Genomic DNA, 19,364 nt, shown 5'->3' with positions numbered 1-19,364 from the left:
CTGCACTCAGCAGGGACAGCCTAAGCTGGAGCAGGTTGCCCACAGCCCTGTCCAGCCTCGCCTTGATCTCCAGGGATGGGGTCACAATCACCTCCCTGGGCAACCTGTTGCAGTGCTCCAGCAGCCTCCTGGTGCAGAACTTGTTCCTCACATCCAATGTAAATCTGCTCTGCTCCAGTTTGCAGCCATTGCCCTCGTCCTGTCCCTGCAGGCCTTTGCAAACAGTCTCTCAGCAGCCTTCCTGCAGCCCCTTCAGGCACTGGCAGGTCACTATTAGGTGTCCCTGGAGCCTTCTGCAGGCTGCACAACCCCAGCATCTTCAGCCTGGCCTCAGAGCACAGATGCTCCAACCCCCCCGAGTACTTTGTGGCCTCCTCTGGAGCTGCTCTATCACTGCATCTCTTTCCTGTGTGGAGAGCTCCAGAGCTGGGTGCAGCACTCCAGGTGAGGTCTCACCAGAACAGAGCAATATGGCAGAGTCCCCTCTCTGGGTCTGATGACAACACATCCTTTGATGCAGCCCAGTCTGCCACTTGCATTCTGTGCTGCAGGCTCACACTGCCTGTTTGTGTCCAGTTTCTTGTCCAACAGTTGGAATGTCACCTCTAGGTCGCCCTGGAGCCTCCTCCAGGCTGCACACCCCCAGCTCCCTCAGCCTATCTTCATAGGAGAATAAAATAATTAAGTTTAGGGCCAGGAGGATGCTAAGAGGGCTGCAGCAGCTCTGCTGTGAGCACAGACTGAAAGAGTTGGGGCTGTGCAGGCTGGAGCAGAGAATGCTCCCAGGGGACCTTCTTGTGGCCTGCCAGGATCTGAAGGGGGCTCCAAAAAAGCTGGGGAGGGACTTTTGAGGGTGTGAGGGAGTGGCAGGAGTGGGGGGAATGGAGCAAAGGTGGAGATGGGAAGAGTGAGGCTGGAGGTGAGGAAGAAGTTGTTGAGCAGGAGAATGGTGAGAGGCTGGACTGGGTTGCCCAGGGAGGTGGTTGAGGCCCCATGGCTGGAGGTGTTTGAGGCCAGGCTGGCTGAGGCTGTGTGCAGCCTGCTCTAGGGTAGGGTGTCCCTGGGCATGGCAGGGGGTTTGGAACTGGCTGCTCCTCGTGGTCCTTTCCAGCCCTGCCTGATTCTGTGATTCTGTGGTTTCTCATTGAGTAGTGCACCTGCAGCACACTTAAGATGCTTTCAAAGAGCTGGAGCTCAGCCTAATGCAGTGGGGTTCTTTGTAGTTCATTTTGTGGCAGATGTGAGAAATGTTCCTGACAACTCAGCTCCAACTCACTGCCTTTTCTGTGCATTCAGGCCTCCTCTCATGGAATCCTACAGCTGTTTTGTTCGGAAGAGACCTTTAAGATCAAGTGCTGTGAAGGGGTGATTAATTAATGAGAGATTAATTAATTAATAATTAATGCACGAGAGTGATTGGCATTGGAATGGGCTGCCCAGGGAGGTGGTGGAGTGGCTGTGGCTGGAGGTGTTGCAGCCAAGCCTGGCTGGGGCACTTAGTGCCATGGTGTGGTTGGTTGGGCAGGGCTGGGTGCTAGGTTGGGCTGGCTGAGCTTGGAGCTCTCTTCCAACCTGCTTGGTTCTGTGACTCTGTTTTCCCCAAATGAATGTTGTTTAGCAATTTTGATATTCAGGACTCTCACCACCCCTGACCACTAATTTTAATATTAATGGGTTCTTTACATGGTCCTGGAAACATTTTACAGAGGAATAACTGGATCTAAAAACAACTTGCAAAAATTGATAACATAAATTGAACTGAAAGAGGAGCTTCCTGTGATCAAATACCACTTGCCCACTAGATGGACTCAAGGAGCTCCTTTCTGCTTATGGCAGAAGACAGTGAGTGAATTACAAGAGGCTTTAAGTATTTACTCCCAAAAATTACTATCTCCTGACTCCCAGGGCTAGCTACAGCTTCAGACAGTACCCAAATGCTTTCAGGGAATTCTCTTACTGTCTTGTCAACTGATGAGACTTGATTCTTCCCAGGCTTCTGGGGAGAGGAGGCAGGCAGTCTCTGGCCTGGTCTTTGCTCCTCTGGATGATCTATTTATCTGCTGGGTTTCCCACCTTGGAGACTTTCAGGTGCAGGCAGGATGTGTAGCCAGGTGTAGTCTCAGCACAGTGTCACACTGGCTCTGCAGGCTGATCGCATGGAGACATTTAGAGCCTGTTCCTGGTAACCTTGAGGCAGGCAGTTTCCAGGCAACTCAGGATGCACTGAGGCAGTAAGCAATAGCAGCAGGCAACAGCAGGCATGAATACAATGGCAGAGCACATAGTGCTTACCTGCATATCTCTTTTTATCAGTGTAGCCCAAGACCAATGGGCCTTTGGACACAAAACAGCCAGTCAGAATGGCAGTTAGCCAAGCTTGAGCATGTCAGGTGAAGCCATAGGCTTGCTTTACCCAAATTTGGGAAGAGCACAGGCCCTGCACAAGGCAGGCACAAGCTAAGTGTGTGTACCTTGTTTACCACAGGATGTAAACAAGTCTGGGCAGGCCAGAATCCTTAGACTCAGTGGCTTCAGGTTCTTTGTCTTCTTTCCTGCAGTTGCTTCTCCCCAAAACATGAGGAGGGATAGTTGAAAAACATGTCTGGGCAAGCCAGGACAATTATAAGCCTATTTTGGGTTATCAGGCCTACCATGGCAGGCCACCACTAATCCATGTGCCTCAGCACCACATTTGCATGCCTTTTAAATCCAGGGATAGTGACTCCACCACTTCCCTAGGCAGCCTATTCCAGTGATTAAAAACCCTTTCAATTAAGACTTTTTTCCTAATGACCAGACTAAAGCTCCCACAGACAGTTCATTCTGTTCCACATCAGCTTGTCCTGGCAGGCTAATAGGCCTATTAGATGTCCTGGCTTGCCCCACCCTTCTGCTGATGGGGAAGCAAGGGTGGGAGGAAAACAAAGGCTTGGGCCATTATGTCCCCTCCCAAAGTGATAAACAGGGACCCATAGGTGTTTAGATACTTGTTGGTGTCTGGCCCAAATAAGGGTGAGCAAGCCCTGGGTCACCTCACAGGGTCAGTTTGGCAAATGCCATCTGATTGGTGAACCTCTGTGGCCAAAGAGCCTTTGCACTTGGGCAAGTCACAGAAATGGAGCTAAGCTGCAAGCAGTTGTGCTGCCTCTGCCTCGCTGCCTCTGCCTCCCTGCCTCTGCCTGCCTGCCTCTGCCTCCCTGCCTCTGCCTCCCTGCCTCTGTCTCGCTGCCTCTGTCTCGCTGCCTCTGCCTCCCTGCCTCTGCCTCCCTGCCTCTGCCTCCCTGCCTCTGTCTCGCTGCCTCTGTCTCGCTGCCTCTGCCTCCCTGCCTCTGCCTCCCTGCCTCTGCCTCGCTGCCTCTGCCTTGCTGCTTCTGCCTCCCTGCCTCTGCCTCCCTGCCTCTGCCTCCCTGCCTCTGCCTCCTTGCCTCTGCCTCCCTGCCTCTGCCTCACGGAGCTGCCTCTGCCTCCCTGCTCTTGGCCAATGTGTTCTGCTCTGCCTCGTGCTTCAGACCAGCTTGGCCCTGATGTTTTGGCCTTGAACTACCTGGAAGCTGAAGTGCCTCAAGTTTCCCAGGAGAAGGCATTTAACTGCTGATGCTCTACATCAGTGCTCACACAGCTCATGACCCAGCCAGGCTCCTGCACTCTGTTCTCCAGCCCTTTGCCCATATCACCCAGGAGAAGGCATTTCAGTGCCTCACTCCATGGCAAGCAGTGCCACTGCCACGGTGCTCTCTGCACAGCTGCAAGAGATGCTGCCTGCACCTCTGCAAATCTCTGTGCCAGGAGGAACCAGGACCAGGTCACAGATCCTCTGCCTCTTTCCCAGCACCCTGGCAAGGTCTGGAAGCCTCTCAAGGGCTGAGCAGTTCCAACACTGCCACAAAGGAGCCAGGGACTAGCTTGAAAGTTCTACTCCACAGCAGTGAGGGGCACAGACTTGCCCCAGGGCTCCAGGCTGCCTGTTTGTAAGTGAGGCAAAGCCTTTTTGTGGCTGACCTTTCCCAGTGTTCTGATTCCCCTAAATGAATGAATTGCCCAGAAGCAGCCTTGGGAAGTTTCCCCACTGAATTGGAACCCAAATGTAACTCATGTGTAGAGAGCTGTGGGCAGGGCTCTCCAGAGATAAAACTAACTGCATCTTTGAGAATCTCTGCCTTGTTAATTGGCACAACTAAATCACAGGTAGAAAGAACCAACCTCACAGGCTGGGTAACTTGGCTCTTGGCAGATCTCAGGCTGAAATTCCTGTCTTAAGGTGGCAAGTTCAAACATTTCAATAGTAATTTCTATTTGGTGGCCTTTGTGCCAGTTCTAAATGGTTTGGTACTTTAATATGCAGTGAAATAAAATGGACACTGTGGGAATCAGTTTTGTGGTCAAGTGGTTTGAAAGGTTTGCTGCTAAGGGTGTTCTCTCCTTGCACCACTCGTTTGAACTGTATCACAGCATCACAGTATCACCAAGGTTGGAAGAGACCTCACAGATCATCAAGTCCAACCCTTTACCACAGAGCACAAGGCCAGGCCATGGCACCAAGTGCCACGTCCAGTCCTGCCTTGAACAGCTCCAGGGACGGTTGGGGGGAAAAAAGAGGCTGTATCACCTCTGGAAGGAGGGGAAGGCTTCTCCTGATGTGTTTAAGGAGGTAGCCAGATTATGTCAGAGAAAAATTAGAGAGGCTAAGGCTCAGCTAGAACTTAGGCTGCCACCTTTGTGAAGGATAATAAAAAGCACTTTTATAAATGTATCAATGCTAAAAGGAAGGGCAAGAAGAGCCTCCACTGCTTACTGCACCAGGAGGGGAACACTATAACTGATGATGAAGAAAAGGCTGAGGTCCTGAATGCCTTCTTCACCTCAGTTTTCAACAGCAAGGAGGGAGGAGCTCAGGGCAAGTGGCCTCTTGAACTGGGGGATGGGGTCAGGGAGCAGTATGTTCCCCTGGAAATTCATGAGGAATTAGTTCAGGACCTGCTGAGCCACCTGGACACCCACAAGTCCATGGGACCAGATAGGATCCATCCCAGGGTGCTGAGAGAGCTGGCAGCTGAGCTGGCCAAGCTGCTCTCCATCATTTTCCAGCAGTCCTGGCTCACCAGAGAGGTCCCAGGAGACTGGAAACTGCCAACGTGGTCCCCATCCACAAGAAGGGTGGGATGGAGGAACCTGGGAACTACAGACCTGTCAGCCTGACCTCAGTGCCAGGGAAACTGATGGAGCAGGTTATCTTGGGGGCGATAAGAGCGCACCTGAGGGATGGCAAAGGGCTCAGGTCCAGCCAGCATGGGTCTAGGAAGGGCAGATCCTGCCTCTCCAACCTGATCTCCTTCTATGCTCAGGTGACTGCTTGGTGGATGTGGGGAGCCTGTGGATGTGCTCTGTCTGGACTTCAGCAAGGCCTTTGGCACTGTCCCCCACAGCAAACTGCTGGCTAAGCTGTCAGCCCATGGCTTGGATGGCAACACTCTGTGCTGGGTTAGGAACTGGCTGGAGGGCTGGACCCAGAGAGTGGTGGTGAATGGTGCCACATCCAGCTGGCAGCTGTCACTAGTGGTGTCCCTCAGGGATCAGTGCTGGGCCCCATCCTCTTTAACATCTTCATAGATGACCTGGATGAGGGCATGGAGTCAGTCATCAGCAAGTGTGCAGATGACACCAAGCTGGGGGCAGATGTGGCTGGGTTGGAGGGCAGAAGGGCTCTGCAGCAGGACCTTGACCGCCTGGACAGATGGGCAGAGTCCAAGGGGATGGCTTCAATAGCTCCAAGTGCTGGTGCTGCACTTTGGCCACAACAACCCCATGCAGAGATACAGGCTGGGGTCAGAGTGGCTGAGAGCAGCCAGACAGAGAGGGATCTGGGGGTGCTGATTGATACCCACCTGAGCATGAGCCAGCAGTGTGCCCAGGTGGCCAAGAGAGCCAGTGGCATCCTGGCCTGCATCAGGAATGGTGTGGCCAGCAGGAGCAGGGAGGTCATTCTGCCCCTGTACTCTGCACTGGTTAGACCACACCTTGAGTACTGTGTTCAGTTCTGGGCCCCCCAGTTTAGGAGGGACATTGAGATGCTTGAGCGTGTCCAGAGAAGGGCAACGAGGCTGGGGAGAGGCCTTGAGCACAGCCCTACGAGGAGAGGCTGAGGGAGCTGGGATTGGTTAGCCTGGAGAAGAGGAGCCTCAGGGGAGACCTCATTGCTGTCTACAACTACCTGAGGGGTGGTTGTGGCCAGGAGGAGGTTGCTCTCTTCTCTCAGGTGGCCAGCACCAGAACAAGAGGACACAGCCTCAGGCTGTGCCAGGGGAGATTTAGGCTGGAGGTGAGGAGAAAGTTCTTCCCTGAGAGAGTCATTGGACACTGGAATGGGCTGCCCGGGGAGGTGGTGGAGTCGCCGTCCCTGGAGCTGTTCAAGGCAGGACTGGACGTGGCACTTGGTGCCATGGTCTGGCCTTGAGCTCTGTGGTAAAGGGTTGGACTTGATGATCTGTGAGGTCTCTTCCAACCTTGGTGATACTGTGATACTGTGATGCTGTGTGATACTGTGTGTGACTCCACCACCTCCCCGGGCAGCCCATTCCAGAGCGGGATGATCCTCGGGGTCCCTCCAGCCCCAGCAATTCCGTGATTCTGTGACTCCGCGCTCCCGTGGGCAGCCCGGCGGGGCCGCAGAGCCCTCTGCCAGGCAAGGCGCAAGAGCCGAGCGGGGCCGCGCCTCGGGGCCCCCTCCCGGCCTGCCGCCCGCGGGAGCCGAGCGGGCCGGGGCGCGGCGGGAGGCGGCTCGGAAGTGACGGCAGAGGAAGTTCCGTCCCGTTCGAAAGCGCCCGGCGGAGCTGCCCGCGGCGTGTTCCCGCCGCCCGGGCCGGCACAGCCGCCTTCGCCATGGAGCCGCCGCCCGCAGGTGAGCCGGGGCGCGGTGGGGCCCTGCCGTGCCCGCTGGGCGCTGCCCCCCGGCAGGTCGTTGGGCGGCAGCTGCGCGGGAAGGTGCGGGCGCTGCTGGCCCGGCACTGTGGGAGGCTGCCGGCTGAGGGCCTGCCTCCGGGGAGAGCGAAAGGGAGTCCCGAGCCAAGAGGCCAGTGGGGTCCTGGGGTGTGTTAGGAGGATGTGCCCAGATCAAGGGAGGTTCTCCTGCCCCTCTGCTCTGCCCTGCTCAGACCTCATCTTGAGTGCTGCCTTCAGTGTTGGGCTCCCCAGTTTCAGAGGGACAGGGATCTGCTGGAGAGGGTCCAGCAGAGGGCTATGAGGATGATGAGGGGCCAGGAGGGCATGGCTGATGGGGAGAGGCTGAGGGCCCTGGGGCTGCTCAGTCTGGAGAAGAGAAGACTGAGAGGGGATTGGATAAATGTTCATAAGTATCTGAGGGCTGCCAGGAGGGGGGGACAGGCTCTGCTCACTGCTGCCTGGGACAGGACAAGCAGCAATGGGTGCAAGCTGCAGCAAAAGAGGTTCTGCCTCAGCACAAGGGGGAACTTCTTTCCTGTAAGGGTCCCAGAGCCCTGGCACAGGCTGCCCAGAGAGGTTGAGGAGTCTCCTTCTGTGGAGCCTCTCAAGGCCTGTCTGGATGTGTTCCTGTGTGCTCTGTGTTAGATTGCATTGTCCTGCTCTGGCAGGGGGTTGGACTGGATGATCTCCTTGGGTCCTTTCCCATCCCTAGCATCCTGTGAGCCGAGAGGCCCCAGGTGGGTGTTAGGTGGTAGGCGAAGCTCCCGAAGCTTGGGGAGGGTTCGGAGCGGCGGCGGCGAGGTGCGGTGCTGCAGCATGAGCGGCATCCATGAGTGGAAGCGGGACGGGGGGAGCCGAGCGCCGTGCCAGGGCCCTGGGGCAGGAACCGCCTTTAGAGCAAGCCTCTGGTTAGCCTCGCAACCAGAAATCCAGCCTGAGACTGCATGTCGCTGCCAAACGTGTGCGAGACTGTGATAAACTTTGGTTGCACAAAAACAGAGCCTTAGAATTGCTAGGGTTGGGAGGGATCTCAAGGACCTTCCAGCTCCAACCCCCCTGCCACGGGCAGGGACACCTCACACCAGATCAGGTTGCCCACAGCCACATCCAGCCTGGCCTTAGAACCTTCCAGGGCTGAGGCTTCCACCACCTCCCTGGGCAGCCTGCTCCAGTGTCTCACCACCCTCATGGGGAACAACTTCTGCCTAACATTTAATCCCTATCTCTCCTCCTCTAGCTTGGATCCATTCCCAATGGTCCTATCACTACCCAATACCCTAAAAAATCCCTCAGCTGCTTTCTTGTAGCCCACTTCAGATCCTGGAAGGCCACAAGGTCTCCTCAGAGCTTTCTCTTCTGCAGACTGAACAGCCCCAACTCTCTCAGCCTGTCCTCACAGCAGAGGTGCTTCATCCCTCTGAGCATCCTTGTGGCCCTTCTCCAGATAGGCTCCAGGATGTCCATATCTTTGTAATAGAGGCTCCAGAACTGGACACACGTATGCTGGTCTGATGGTTTGGGAGTTTTCTGTCCCCCTGACACTTAATCAAATCACCCAGACTAGACTCAGTGGCTGGAAATTAAGGAGTGGAGCTATATTTATAGCTTAGCACGAGATACAAGCAGGTGTTTACAAACTATACAACTCTATAGAGAGAGATTCAGGTCAAAAAGTAATACAGAAACATGACAGCCCTCCCAGAAACCAGAGTGCCCAGGAGGGGCTCTCACTCACCCTTCCACCTCCTTTCCACCCCTCTACCTCATCCCAGGCTTTTCCTTACGTCCAAGGTGAGTTTGGAGAATTGGCCAGGGGGGTTAGGAAGCAGAAGGATTAGTGACACAGCAGGTTAGAGAGAGAAGTGAGGCAGCCACAGCCAGAGAGCAGCTCTGTTACCTGGGTTTGTGTTCTGGTTTCTATACAAGCCTGTGAGTGCAGCAGCCATCAGCATTGCTTCCTTGGCACAGCCTAGCATCTGATTCCTCTCCTCAGAACATCCCAGCTAGGCTCAAACCAGCACAGCTGGCTGCGTGCCAAGGCCAGAGCTTAGATCTGGGTGCTGTTTAAGCTTGACTAAGAACTTAGGCACTCACTGTACATTCCTGTCTGCTGCTGTATTGGAGCTGCTGTTTGAGAACTGGAAATGCTCAGCTGACTTCCCTGCTCTTAAATGCTGTTCCTATTCCCACAGGAGCTGAGCCGATGACCCTTGGCTCTCCGACGTCCCCAAAACCAGGAGCTGGTGCTCAGTTCCTGCCTGGGTTCTTGATGGGTGATTTACCTGCCCCGATGACTCCCCAGCCCCGTGCCATGAGTGGCCCTTCAGCCAGTGCCATGGAAATGAGATCTTCACTGCTTGCAGGTCAGAGCTCCTGTTGGAGAACAGTCCTCAAAGCAGAAATGTGGTGGGTTTTTCCTTACTGCTCTCGGTTGCTGTTGCAGACTTGAATTCTGGTGGCTTTATAACGCTCTGCAGGAGTTCAGCTCCTGAAATGAATGATGAACTCAAGTGTTCCTTCAAATCACAGAGCTGTCAGGGCTGGAAGGCATCTCAAGGGTCAGCCAGTTCCATGGCAGGGACACAGTATCACAGTGTCACAGTATCACCAAGGTTGGAAGAGACCTCACAGATCATCAAGTCCAACCCTTTACCACAGAGCTCAAGGCCAGACCATGGCACCAAGTGCCACGTCCAGTCCTGCCTTGAACAGCCCCAGGGACAGCGACTCCACCACCTCCCTGGGCAGCCCATTCCAGTGTCCAATGACTCTCTCAGGGAAGAACTTTCTCCTCACCTCCAGCCTAAATCTCCCCTGGCACAGCCTGAGGCTGTGTCCTCTTGTTCTGGTGCTGGCCACCTGAGAGAAGAGAGCAACCTCCTCCTGGCCACAACCTCCCCTCAGGTAGTTGTAGACAGCAATAAGGTCTCCCCTGAGCCTCCTCTTCTCCAGGCTAACCAATCCCAGCTCCCTCAGCCTCTCCTCGTAGGGCTGTGCTCAAGGCCTCTCCCCAGCCTCGTCGCCCTTCTCTGGACACGCTCAAGCATCTCAATGTCCCTCCTAAACTGGGGGGCCCAGAACTGAACACAGCACTCACTAGATCAGACTGCCCAGAGCCACATCCAGCCTGGCCTTAAAAACACTCAGGGATGAGACTTTGCCACCTCCCTGGGCAGCCTGTGCCAGTGTCCCATGGGGAAGAACTTCTTCCTAACATCCAATATCAATCTCCCCTCTAGCTTGGATCCTTTTGTCCTGGTACTATCACTACCTGGCACCCTAGAAAGTCCTTCAGAGGCTTGCTTGTAGGCCCCTTGAGTGTTGTGTTCAGTTTTGGGCACCTCAGTACAAGAGAGACATGGAGGTGCTGGAGCCAGTGCAGAGGAGGGAAGGAAGCTGTTAAAGGCCTGGAGAATAAATTGGATGAAGAGAGACTCCAGGAGCTGGGGCTGCTTAGTTCAAAAAGAGGAGGCTGAGGGGAGACCTCCTGGCTCTGCACAGCTCACTGAAAGGCCCTTGTGGAGAGGTTGGTGCTGGTCTGTTTTCACAGGGCATTTGCCACAGAACAAGAGGCAATGGCCTCAGTCTGCAGCAGGGCAGGTTTAGACTGGGCATGAGGCAGAATTGTTTCCCAGCCAGAGAGGTGAGGCACTGGAATGTGCTGCCCAGGGAGGTGGTGGAGTGCCCAAGCCTGGCTGTGTTTCAAGGTGGTTTGGCTGTGGTGCTTGGGGATGTGGTTTGGGGTGCACCTTGCAGAGCAGGGTTCTGGGCTGGACTTGGTGATCCTGAGGGGCTGTGCCAGCCTGAGCATTGCTGTGGTTCTCTGATTCCATCCTGAGCAGTTAGGCAGGCCAGGTGGTGTTGCATGCAGCCAGCAGCCTTTCATGGCTGAATTTAAGGTTGAAGATTCAAGAACAAGCAGCACTGGACTGAGCTGGCTGAGTTTCTGCTGATGCTTTTCTGTTCCTTTCCCTTGCAGGAGGATCTCCCCCACAACCAGTGGTCCCTACACACAAAGATAAAGGCGGAGCTCCACCAGTCAGGAGCATATATGATGAACTCTCTAGCCCTGGCCTTGGCTCACCTCTAACCTCACGAAGACCAGTAAGTGGCTTAGGTGCTGGCCTGTTCTTAGCAGGAGGTGTGAGGTAGCTTACAGCCCCAGTGAGCTCTTAAACTTGCTTGGATAGCCTTTGGGTCCTGCTGTTGCTGGGTCTGGGTGTTTGGTCTGCCTCTTTCCGCAGAGTCTAAATGAATGACAACAGGTCCAGGGAGGTCCTCCTATGCCTTTGCTCTGCCCTGCTCAGACCATACCTGGAATACTGTGTCCAGTTTTGAAAGACAAGGATCTGCTGCAGAGTGTCCCACAGAGAGCTCTGAGCCCTGGCACAGGCTGCCCAGAGAGGCTGTGGAGTCTCCTTCTGTGGAGCCTTTCCAGGCCTGTCTGGATGTGTTCCTCTGTGCTCTGCGTTAGATAGGATTGTCCTGCTCTGGCAGGGGGGTTGGACTTGATGATCTGCTTGGGTCCCTTCCAGCCCCTAACATCCTGTGAGCCTATGACAGCAGGACTTGAACATTCTCTCTTATGAAGAGAGCCTGAGAGACCTGAGGCTGTTTAGTCTGGAGAAGGCTGAAAGGGGATTTGATCAATGTCTGTCAATTCCTGAGGGGTGGGTGTCAAGAGGAAGGGGGCAGGCTCCTTTCAGTGGCACCCCTTCTGCTCTGCCCTGGTGAGGCTCCTCCTGGAATACTGCATCCAGTTCTGAGCTCCCCAGATCAAGAGGAGCAGGGATCTGCTGGAGAGAGTCCAAGGGAGGGATACAAGGATGCTGCAGGGACTGCAGCACTGCCTGAGGAGGAGAGGCTGAGAGCCCTGGGGCTGGGCAGTCTGCAGAGGAGAAGGCTGAGAGGGGATCTGAGCAATGTCTATCAAGAGCTGAGGGCTGGGGGGCAGGAAGGAAGGGACAGGGACAGCCTCTGCTTACTTGTGCCCTGCCACAGGACAAGGGGCAAGGGATGCAAACTGCAGCACAGCAAGTTCCAGCTCAACATGAGGTTGTGGAGCCTCCTTCTGTGGAGCCTTTCCAGCCCTCTCTGGATGTGTTTCTGCATGACCTGTGCTGGATTCTCTGCTCCTGCTGTGGCAGGGGGGTTGGACTGGAAGATCTCCAGAGGTCCCTTCCAGCCCCTGACATCCTGGGATCATTATTTACAGCAAGGCAAATGGCAGCCTCTGGAGAGGACTTCCAACTCCTAACTTCTCATCATCCCATACTGTCTCCAATAGTTGAATTTAAGCTGCATTCTCTTTTAAGGCTTAGTAATTAGCTGGAAATGTCATAATGTAATAGGTGAGGCTTCCTGGGTGTCCAGGCTCTCTGCTGGGCTGCTTGCTGGAGTGTAAAAACCTTGCCAAAGAACTGGTCAGTAAGAACTTTAATACTCCTGTATTAGATGTGCAACTAAATGTCTGTTTCTGCTCTTAAAAGTGAAGAGCCACTTAAGGCAAGCATCTTTGCCTGATGCTTAAGTCACCTGGAAATGATCTCTTCTGACTGTGTCCCTCTAAGTGTGATTGGTTACTGTTTGTGTTTTAACCCAGGCCAGCTTTTCTCTAACCCAGAGCCCCTTGGTTGGAACTCTGCCATCAACTCCTGGAGCAGGTAAAGTGTCCTGTCAGATGATGTAGTCTGCTTCCTTGTTGCACAGCAGTCAGCAATCCCTTTTCAAGCTACAGCAGCTCTTTCCTTGCTTGCTTGCAGAGGAGTTGCATCTTTCTTTGCTCTTTACAGCTCTCCCTTATGGTACCTGTTGGCTCTCAGTCTTGTGTCGGTGTTTAGCCTTAGGTGGAGTTTCCCACCTGCTTTGGGCTGCATTCCCAAGCAACACATCATGGTTAGAACTGTGTGTGTGAAACTGTGGTACCCAGACAGAGCCCACAGGTAAGCATGCAGGCAGCTGGCTGCAATGAGAGTTGGAGCCTGGCACTTGATGTTGAGGGTGGCAGAGACAATGCCTGCATTAGGTGTGAGCAGGTCAGTGATCTGCTTAGCCTAGTGGCTGAACTGAAGGACCAAGTAGAGAGACTGAGGACTGTAAGGGAATGTGAAAGGGAGTGAGATTTGTGGCACCAGGCTCTGCAGACCCCCTGAGCAGAGGGAGGTGACCTAAGAAATGGGGGAATGGATACAGATGCCTGTTAGAAGGGGAAAGGGAACTGCTTCCAGCCCTGCTCAGCTCCTCAGTTGCCTTTGCACACCAGATATGGGGCACTAGAGGTTGAGGGGGAGGTGGGTTTGGAGGCAGAAGTAACACCATGTGGTGTACTAAAGCAAACCAGTCCCCCCCCTCATATCACAACTTGTACCCAAAAGAAAAAGAGGAGGGTAACTGTTTGTGGTGATTCCCTTCTGAAAGGAACTGAGGGCTCCATATATGCCCCCCAAAAAAGAGGGAGGGTATATGGAGCCCATTGGAATGGGCTGCCCAGGGAGGTGGTGGAGTGGCTGTGGCTGGAGGTGTTGCAGCCAAGCCTGGCTGGGGCACTTAGTGCCATGGTCTGGTTGGTTGGGCAGGGCTGGGTGCTAGGTTGGGCTGGCTGAGCTTGGAGCTCTCTTTCTGCCTGGTTGATTCCATGACTCTCTACTAACATTTCCAAAGGTGTGTGGATGTGAACAGGAAATAGTTTTTCCCTTGGACTGAAGGGCTGGAGCTGCTCTCCTGTGGGGACAGGCTGAGAGAGTTGGGGCTGTGCAGGCTGGAGAAGAGAAGGCTCCGAGGAGACCTTATTGTGGCCAGGACCTGAAGGGGGCTACAAGAAAGCTACTGGGGGACTTGCTAGGGTGCTGGGTAGTGATAGGACTGGAGGGAATGGATCCAAGGTAGAGGAGGGCAGATTGAGATTGGATGTTAGGAAGAAGTTCTTCCCCAAGAGGGTGGTGAGACACTGGCACAGGCTGCCCAGGGAGGTGGTGGAAGCCTCAGCCCTGGAAGGTTCTAAGGCCAGGCTGGATGTGGCTCTGGGCAACCTGATCTGGTGTGAGGTGTCCCTGCCCATGGCAGGGGGCTTGGAGCTGGATGGTCCTTGGGGGCCCTTCCAGCCTTGACACTTCTGTTAATTTCATTCCACTTTCACTTACTCCTTACTCAAAGTTAGCACAGAAGAGGCTGCACTTGAGTGAGGCAGCTGAGACTGAGGAGTTGCCCTCCACTTTGCTCCAGTTTCTATTCTTGTCTATGAATCTGTGGCTTCTGGCCAAGCTTAATCCTGCTGCCCTGTTCCTGTTTGGCTTCTGTAGGAAGCTGCTGGTTTAGGTCAAACAGAAAGGCAGGTTGCTTAGCCATAAAAGGTGAGTAGGCTGCATACAGACCTGACTCTTGGCTTGCCAGGCTGCTTGCCTGCCAAAACATCCCCACCAAACTCTGCTGTGTGCAAGTGAAATGCTGAGAGTGGATTTGTGCTGTCACTGCAGCCTCTTCAGCTTCTCTGCCTTGCAAAAGTAACCTGTTCAACTTTCAATCTCACAGCTTCAGGTGTATTTAGTCCTGCTAGCATTGGGCAGCCCAGGAAGACTCCTCTGTCTCCTGCTCAGCTGGATCCCTTTTACACTCAAGGGGACAGCCTGACTTCAGAAGATCAGCTCGATGACACCTGGGTAACTGTGTTTGGGTAAGCTGTAGCCAGGTTGGTGGTAAAGTCTTTGCCCCGTCTGGAGAGCAGTACTTGGGTGTTGCTGCTGCCTGGCATTGCCAAAGTTCAGCAGGAAAGACAACTGTGGTTGCAGGCAGCAAATGCTGAGTCAGAGAGGCAGCATTGTAGCCCTGAGCTGTGTGGAGCAGTGAAGGTGCCCAGAAGATCAGATTGCTTAACTGGTGCTTCTGATGTGGCACTGCTGGAGAGCAGGGCCTAGGTGAACCTCAGCAGGTACAAGAGCAAGTGGGCACAAACAACCCTGCCTGTCAGTGCAGGCTGGGGGGGAGGTGACAGAAAGCAGCCCTGAGGAAGAGGCCTTGGGGATGCTGATGGATGAGAAGCTGGAGGGGAGCAGGCAGTGTGAGCTTGCAGCACAGAAGGCCAAGGGCAGCCTGGGCTGCACACAAAGCAGCGTGGCCAGAGATGGGGAGAGGGCATCTTGCCCCTCTGCTCTGCTCTGGGGAGACCTCACCTGCACTGCTGCATCCAACTCTGATGCCCTCACCACAGGAAGGACATGGTACTGATGAATCAGGTTCAGAGGAGGGACAGAAAAATGCTCAGGGGCTGGAGCAGCTCTGCTCTGAGGCCAGGCTGAGGGGGCTGGGGGTGTGCAGCCTGGAGAAGAGAAGGCTCCAGGGACACCTAAGAGTAGCCTGCCAGTGCCTGAAGGGGCTGCAAGAAGGCTGTAGAGAGACTGTTTGCAAAGGCCTGCAGGGACAGGACGAGGGCAATGGCTGCAAACTGGAGCAGAGCAGATTTACATTGGATGTGAGGAACAAGTTCTGCACCAGGAGGCTGCTGGAGCACTGCAACAGGTTGCCCAGGGAGGTGGTTGTGGCCCCATCCCTGGGGATCTTCAAGGTGAGGCTGGGCAGGGCTGTGGGCAACCTGCTCTAGCTGAGGCTGTCCCTGCTGAGTGCAGAGGGAGTTGACCTGGCTGAGCTTTGGAGGTGCCTTCCAACCCAGCCCATTCAAGGATGAGCACCCTGAGCTCTGGGATTGCTCAGAGCCCTTGGTAGGGTTGCATTTTAGCACCAGAATTCTTCAGCTGCTGCTTACAGTTTGAGTCTTTTCTGTCTTTCAGGTTCCCTCAAGCATCAGCTTCATACATTCTGCTACAGTTTGCTCAGTATGGAAACATCCTCAAGCATGTGGTAGGTTAGGCTCTGAGGCAGCCTTCTGAGCACATTCTGGCTCAGTCTGTGAGAGGCTGAATTCTCACCCTTGTGCCCTGCTCTGCTGCAGATGTCCAACACAGGGAACTGGATGCACATTCGCTACCAGTCTAAGCTTCAAGCCCGCAAAGCCTTGAGCAAGGATGGGAGAGTTTTTGGGGACTCTATCATGATTGGAGTCAAGCCATGCATAGAGAAAGTAAGTGAACAGCTGCTGGGACTGAAAGCTGAGGCCTCTCTACTTTGGGCCTTCCCCTCTGTTTCCCTTGGCCTCTTGCCTTTCCTTTTCCCTGCACCAGTTGCCAAGCATGGCTATTTGAGCTACATCAGTTTCACCTGAGGGCTGGGGGTCAAGAGGGAAGGGACAGGCTCTGCTCAGCTGCAGCCTGTGACAGAGAAGGGGCAATGGAGAGAAACTACAGCACAGGAAATTCCGCCTCAACGTGAGGAAGAACTTCTTTGCTGTAAGGCTGAGGGAGCACTGGGACAGGTTCCCCAGAGAGGCTGTGGAGTCTCCTTCTCTGGAGCCTTTCAGGACCCATCTGGATGAGTTCCTGTGTGACCTGCTTTGGCAGGGGGGTTGGACTCGAGGATCTCCTTGAGTCCCTTCCAGCCCCTAACCTCTTGTGAGCCTGTGTGATCTCTTGTACTTGACGTGAGTTCCTCTTCAGTGTTTGACAGCATTTTCCCAGCACCACGCTGAGAAATCTCTGTGCTGCTTGGAAGTCTCCTCACCTGAGTAAAGTGGTAGAATCTCCTCTCCCCATCTCTGGCCACGCTGCTTTGGATGCAGCCCAGGCTGCCCTTGGCCTGCTGTGCTGCACTCTCACACTGCCTACTCCTCTCCAGCTTCTCCCCACCAGCACTCCTAAGTCCTTTTCCTCAGGGCTGCTTTCCACCACCTCCTTCCCCAGCCTGGACTGACAGCAAGGACTGAGCTAGCCCAGGTGCAGCAGCCTGCACCTGCTCTTGTTGAAGCTCAGCTGCTGAGGTTCAAGCTCACTGCTGCTGTTTCCTCTCCACTGACAAGACATTAACCTTGTTTTTCAGAGCGTGATGGAAGGCTCTGACAGGAGCTCTACACCCTCAGCACCCACAGTGTTCACTCCACCTCCCAAATCCCTTGGCACACCAGTGCTGGCTGGGAATAGCACTCCCAGGATTTCCACCATGAGACCTCTGGCAACAGCATACAAAGCTTCCACCAGTGACTATCAGGTGTGTGAAGGGCAGCAGCTGTGTGGCTTTGAGTTCTCAGGGCAAAGCCCCACAGGTTACCCCTATCTTGCCCCTCCCTCTGCCCCCATAGGCAAAAGGGAGGCAGGGGAAGGTAAAGGGGTAGGAAAAAGCCTTGCAGAGAATTGGAAATGGAACAGAAGTAAATTGAACAAAGGCTGAGCAGCACTGAGGGGAAAGGGATACAGAGAGACGCTGGGGGGGATGTCTGCAGCTGGGAGCAGACCCAGCTCACAGCGGGCAGCAGATGCCCTGCAGGGCAGTTGACTCTCTGGAGAGTGCAGGAAGGGGAAGGGGAAGAGAGTGAGGCTGGAAATTCCTCCCCTTAGAGCACAGGCAGGAAATGGGAGGGAACAACATGGCCCTGCTCTGGGGAGCCGTCAGCTGCAGTGCTGTGTTCAGCTCTGGAGCCCTCAGCACAAGGAGGAGGTGGACTTGGTGGAGAGGGTCCAGAGGAGTGACACCAAAATGCTCAGGGGCTGGAGCAGCTCTGCATTGAGGCCAGGCTGAGGGAGCTGGGGGTGTGCAGCCTGCAGAAGAGAAGGCTCCAGGGACACCTCATAGTGCCCTGCCAGTGCCTGAAGGGGCTGCAAGAAGGCTGCAGAGAGACTGTTTGCAAAGGCCTGCAGGGACAGGACGAGGGCAGTGGCTGCAAACTGGAGCAGAGCAGATTGAGATTGGATGTGAGGAACAAGCTCTGCAGCATGAGGCTGCTGGAACACTGCAACAGGTTGCCCAGGGAGGTGGCTGTGGCCCCATGCCTGGAGATGTTGGAGGTGAGGCTGGACAGGGCTGTGAGCAGCCTGCTCTAGCTGAGGATGTCCCTGCTGAGTGCAGAAGGGCTTGGTCTGGCTGAGCTTTGGAGGTGCCTTCCAACCCAGCCCATTCGATGGCTATATGGCCTGGGGACTCCTTCCCCAGGGCTCAGGTTTCCCACCCACCTTAGGGGTCCCCCTGCAGGGGGTTGGGCTCCCCTCCAGGCTCAGCAGTGACCTCAGCCTTTACCTGCCTCATCCTGTGGTATCTTTAAGCTGTGAGTCGAGGAGCAGCCCAGCATGCTCAGTCCCTAACAGAGTTACAAGAGCTGTTGTTGGTGACCTTCCACATCTGGCAGAGCTTAAGGAATGGCTTGGAAAAGCCTTTCCAAAGTCTCCTGTCAGGGCACAGCAGCAGCTGGGCAAAAGCAAAGGGAGCAGTGGGTGCAAGAAGGAAGAGCATTGTTGAGTGTTTCTCTTTTCTCTCCTGCCCTCCAGGTGGTTTCTGACAGACAAACTCCCAGGAAGGATGAGAGCCTTGTCTCCAAAGCAATGGACTATGTGTTTGGCTGGTGACAGCCCAGCAGTGGCACACTGAAGCTGCCTGGGGCTTGGAATATGCTGCTGGCCCCCGTGGGTAGCTGTATAACTGCTGCTGTGGCAGCATCTGAACCTCTCTCACCTCCTCATGCCTTCAGTTCAGTCAGCAGCCACGGAGCTGGCACTTGCCAAGGGGTGGCAGTGTACAGCTGGCTGTAAGAGCTGAGTGAGTGTCCATACAGGTTCTTTCTTCCCCACTGGTTTTGCATGGCTGTAGGAGAACTCTGTGATTCCTCTCAGTCAACTCCTTCCACCACTCTGGCAATGTTTCCCATCCCATCTTTTTCCTTACTGAGGCCTTCCATTTCACTGCCCAGGTTATCTTGCTGGGAAGAGGATGGGCTCCTGGCAGGAAGAACCCTGAATGCAGTTTGTCCCCAGAGCCCTTTCTCTCTGAGACTCTTCTTTTAACTGTAGCTGCCATTGGCCTTTCCCTCACTGCTTTCTCTGGTATCTTCTAGATGCCACAGGAGCCTTTTAACTCTGCCAATAAAGCTGAAGGGAAAATTTTCTTGCTTTGTCTGGGTTTTTGTTACTCTTTTGAGTTCTGCTGGGTGAACATCTTCCTTCCAAGGAGAGACTGAGGGAGCTGGGGCTCTTCAGCTGGGAGCTGAGCAGCCTGAGGTGATCTCCTCTGTGTTTGTGCAGAAGGAAAGGCTGCTGAGTGTCCTGAGGATGGAGTCAGGCTCTGCTCAGCAGGTTGGAAGAGAGCTCCAAGCTCAGCCAGCCCAACCTAGCACCCAGCCCTGCCCAACCAACCAGACCATGGCACTAAGTGCCCCAGCCAGGCTTGGCTACAACACCTCCAGCCACGGCCACTCCACCACCTACCTGGGCAGCCCATTCCAGTGCCAATCACTCTCTCTGACAACAACTTCCTCCTCACAGCCAGCCTAGACCTGCCCTGGCACAGCTTCAGACTCTGTCCCCTTCTTCTGCTGCTGGTTGCCTGGCAGCAGAGCCCAA

The 19,364-nt window shown here is 54.7% G+C and overlaps 1 protein-coding gene across 2 annotated transcripts; it reads left to right on the top strand.

Annotated features, from left to right (window-relative positions):
* The first annotated feature begins 6,795 nt into the window (after positions 1–6,795).
* NUP35 (nucleoporin 35) lies at positions 6,796–18,909 on the top strand. 2 transcript variants are annotated; one of them, XM_064163983.1, is made up of 9 exons: positions 6,796–6,895; positions 9,129–9,299; positions 10,916–11,040; positions 12,539–12,599; positions 14,464–14,605; positions 15,717–15,786; positions 15,878–16,006; positions 16,858–17,025; positions 18,297–18,909. In XM_064163983.1, the coding sequence occupies exons 1-9, from the start codon at positions 6,877–6,879 to the stop codon at positions 18,372–18,374; spliced, it is 963 nt and encodes a 320-aa protein (XP_064020053.1). In that variant the 5' UTR covers positions 6,796–6,876; the 3' UTR covers positions 18,375–18,909. The 2 variants fall into 2 exon arrangements, with proteins under 2 accessions (XP_064020053.1, XP_064020054.1); XM_064163984.1 differs by lacking the exon at positions 9,129–9,299.
* The last annotated feature ends 455 nt before the right edge of the window (positions 18,910–19,364 follow it).

Source organism: Pogoniulus pusillus, chromosome 24, assembly GCF_015220805.1.
Source record: "Pogoniulus pusillus isolate bPogPus1 chromosome 24, bPogPus1.pri, whole genome shotgun sequence".
Lineage (NCBI taxonomy): Eukaryota > Metazoa > Chordata > Aves > Piciformes > Lybiidae > Pogoniulus > Pogoniulus pusillus.
Note: the sequence above shows the minus strand (reverse complement) of the source record. Positions and strands in the feature narration are given on the sequence as shown.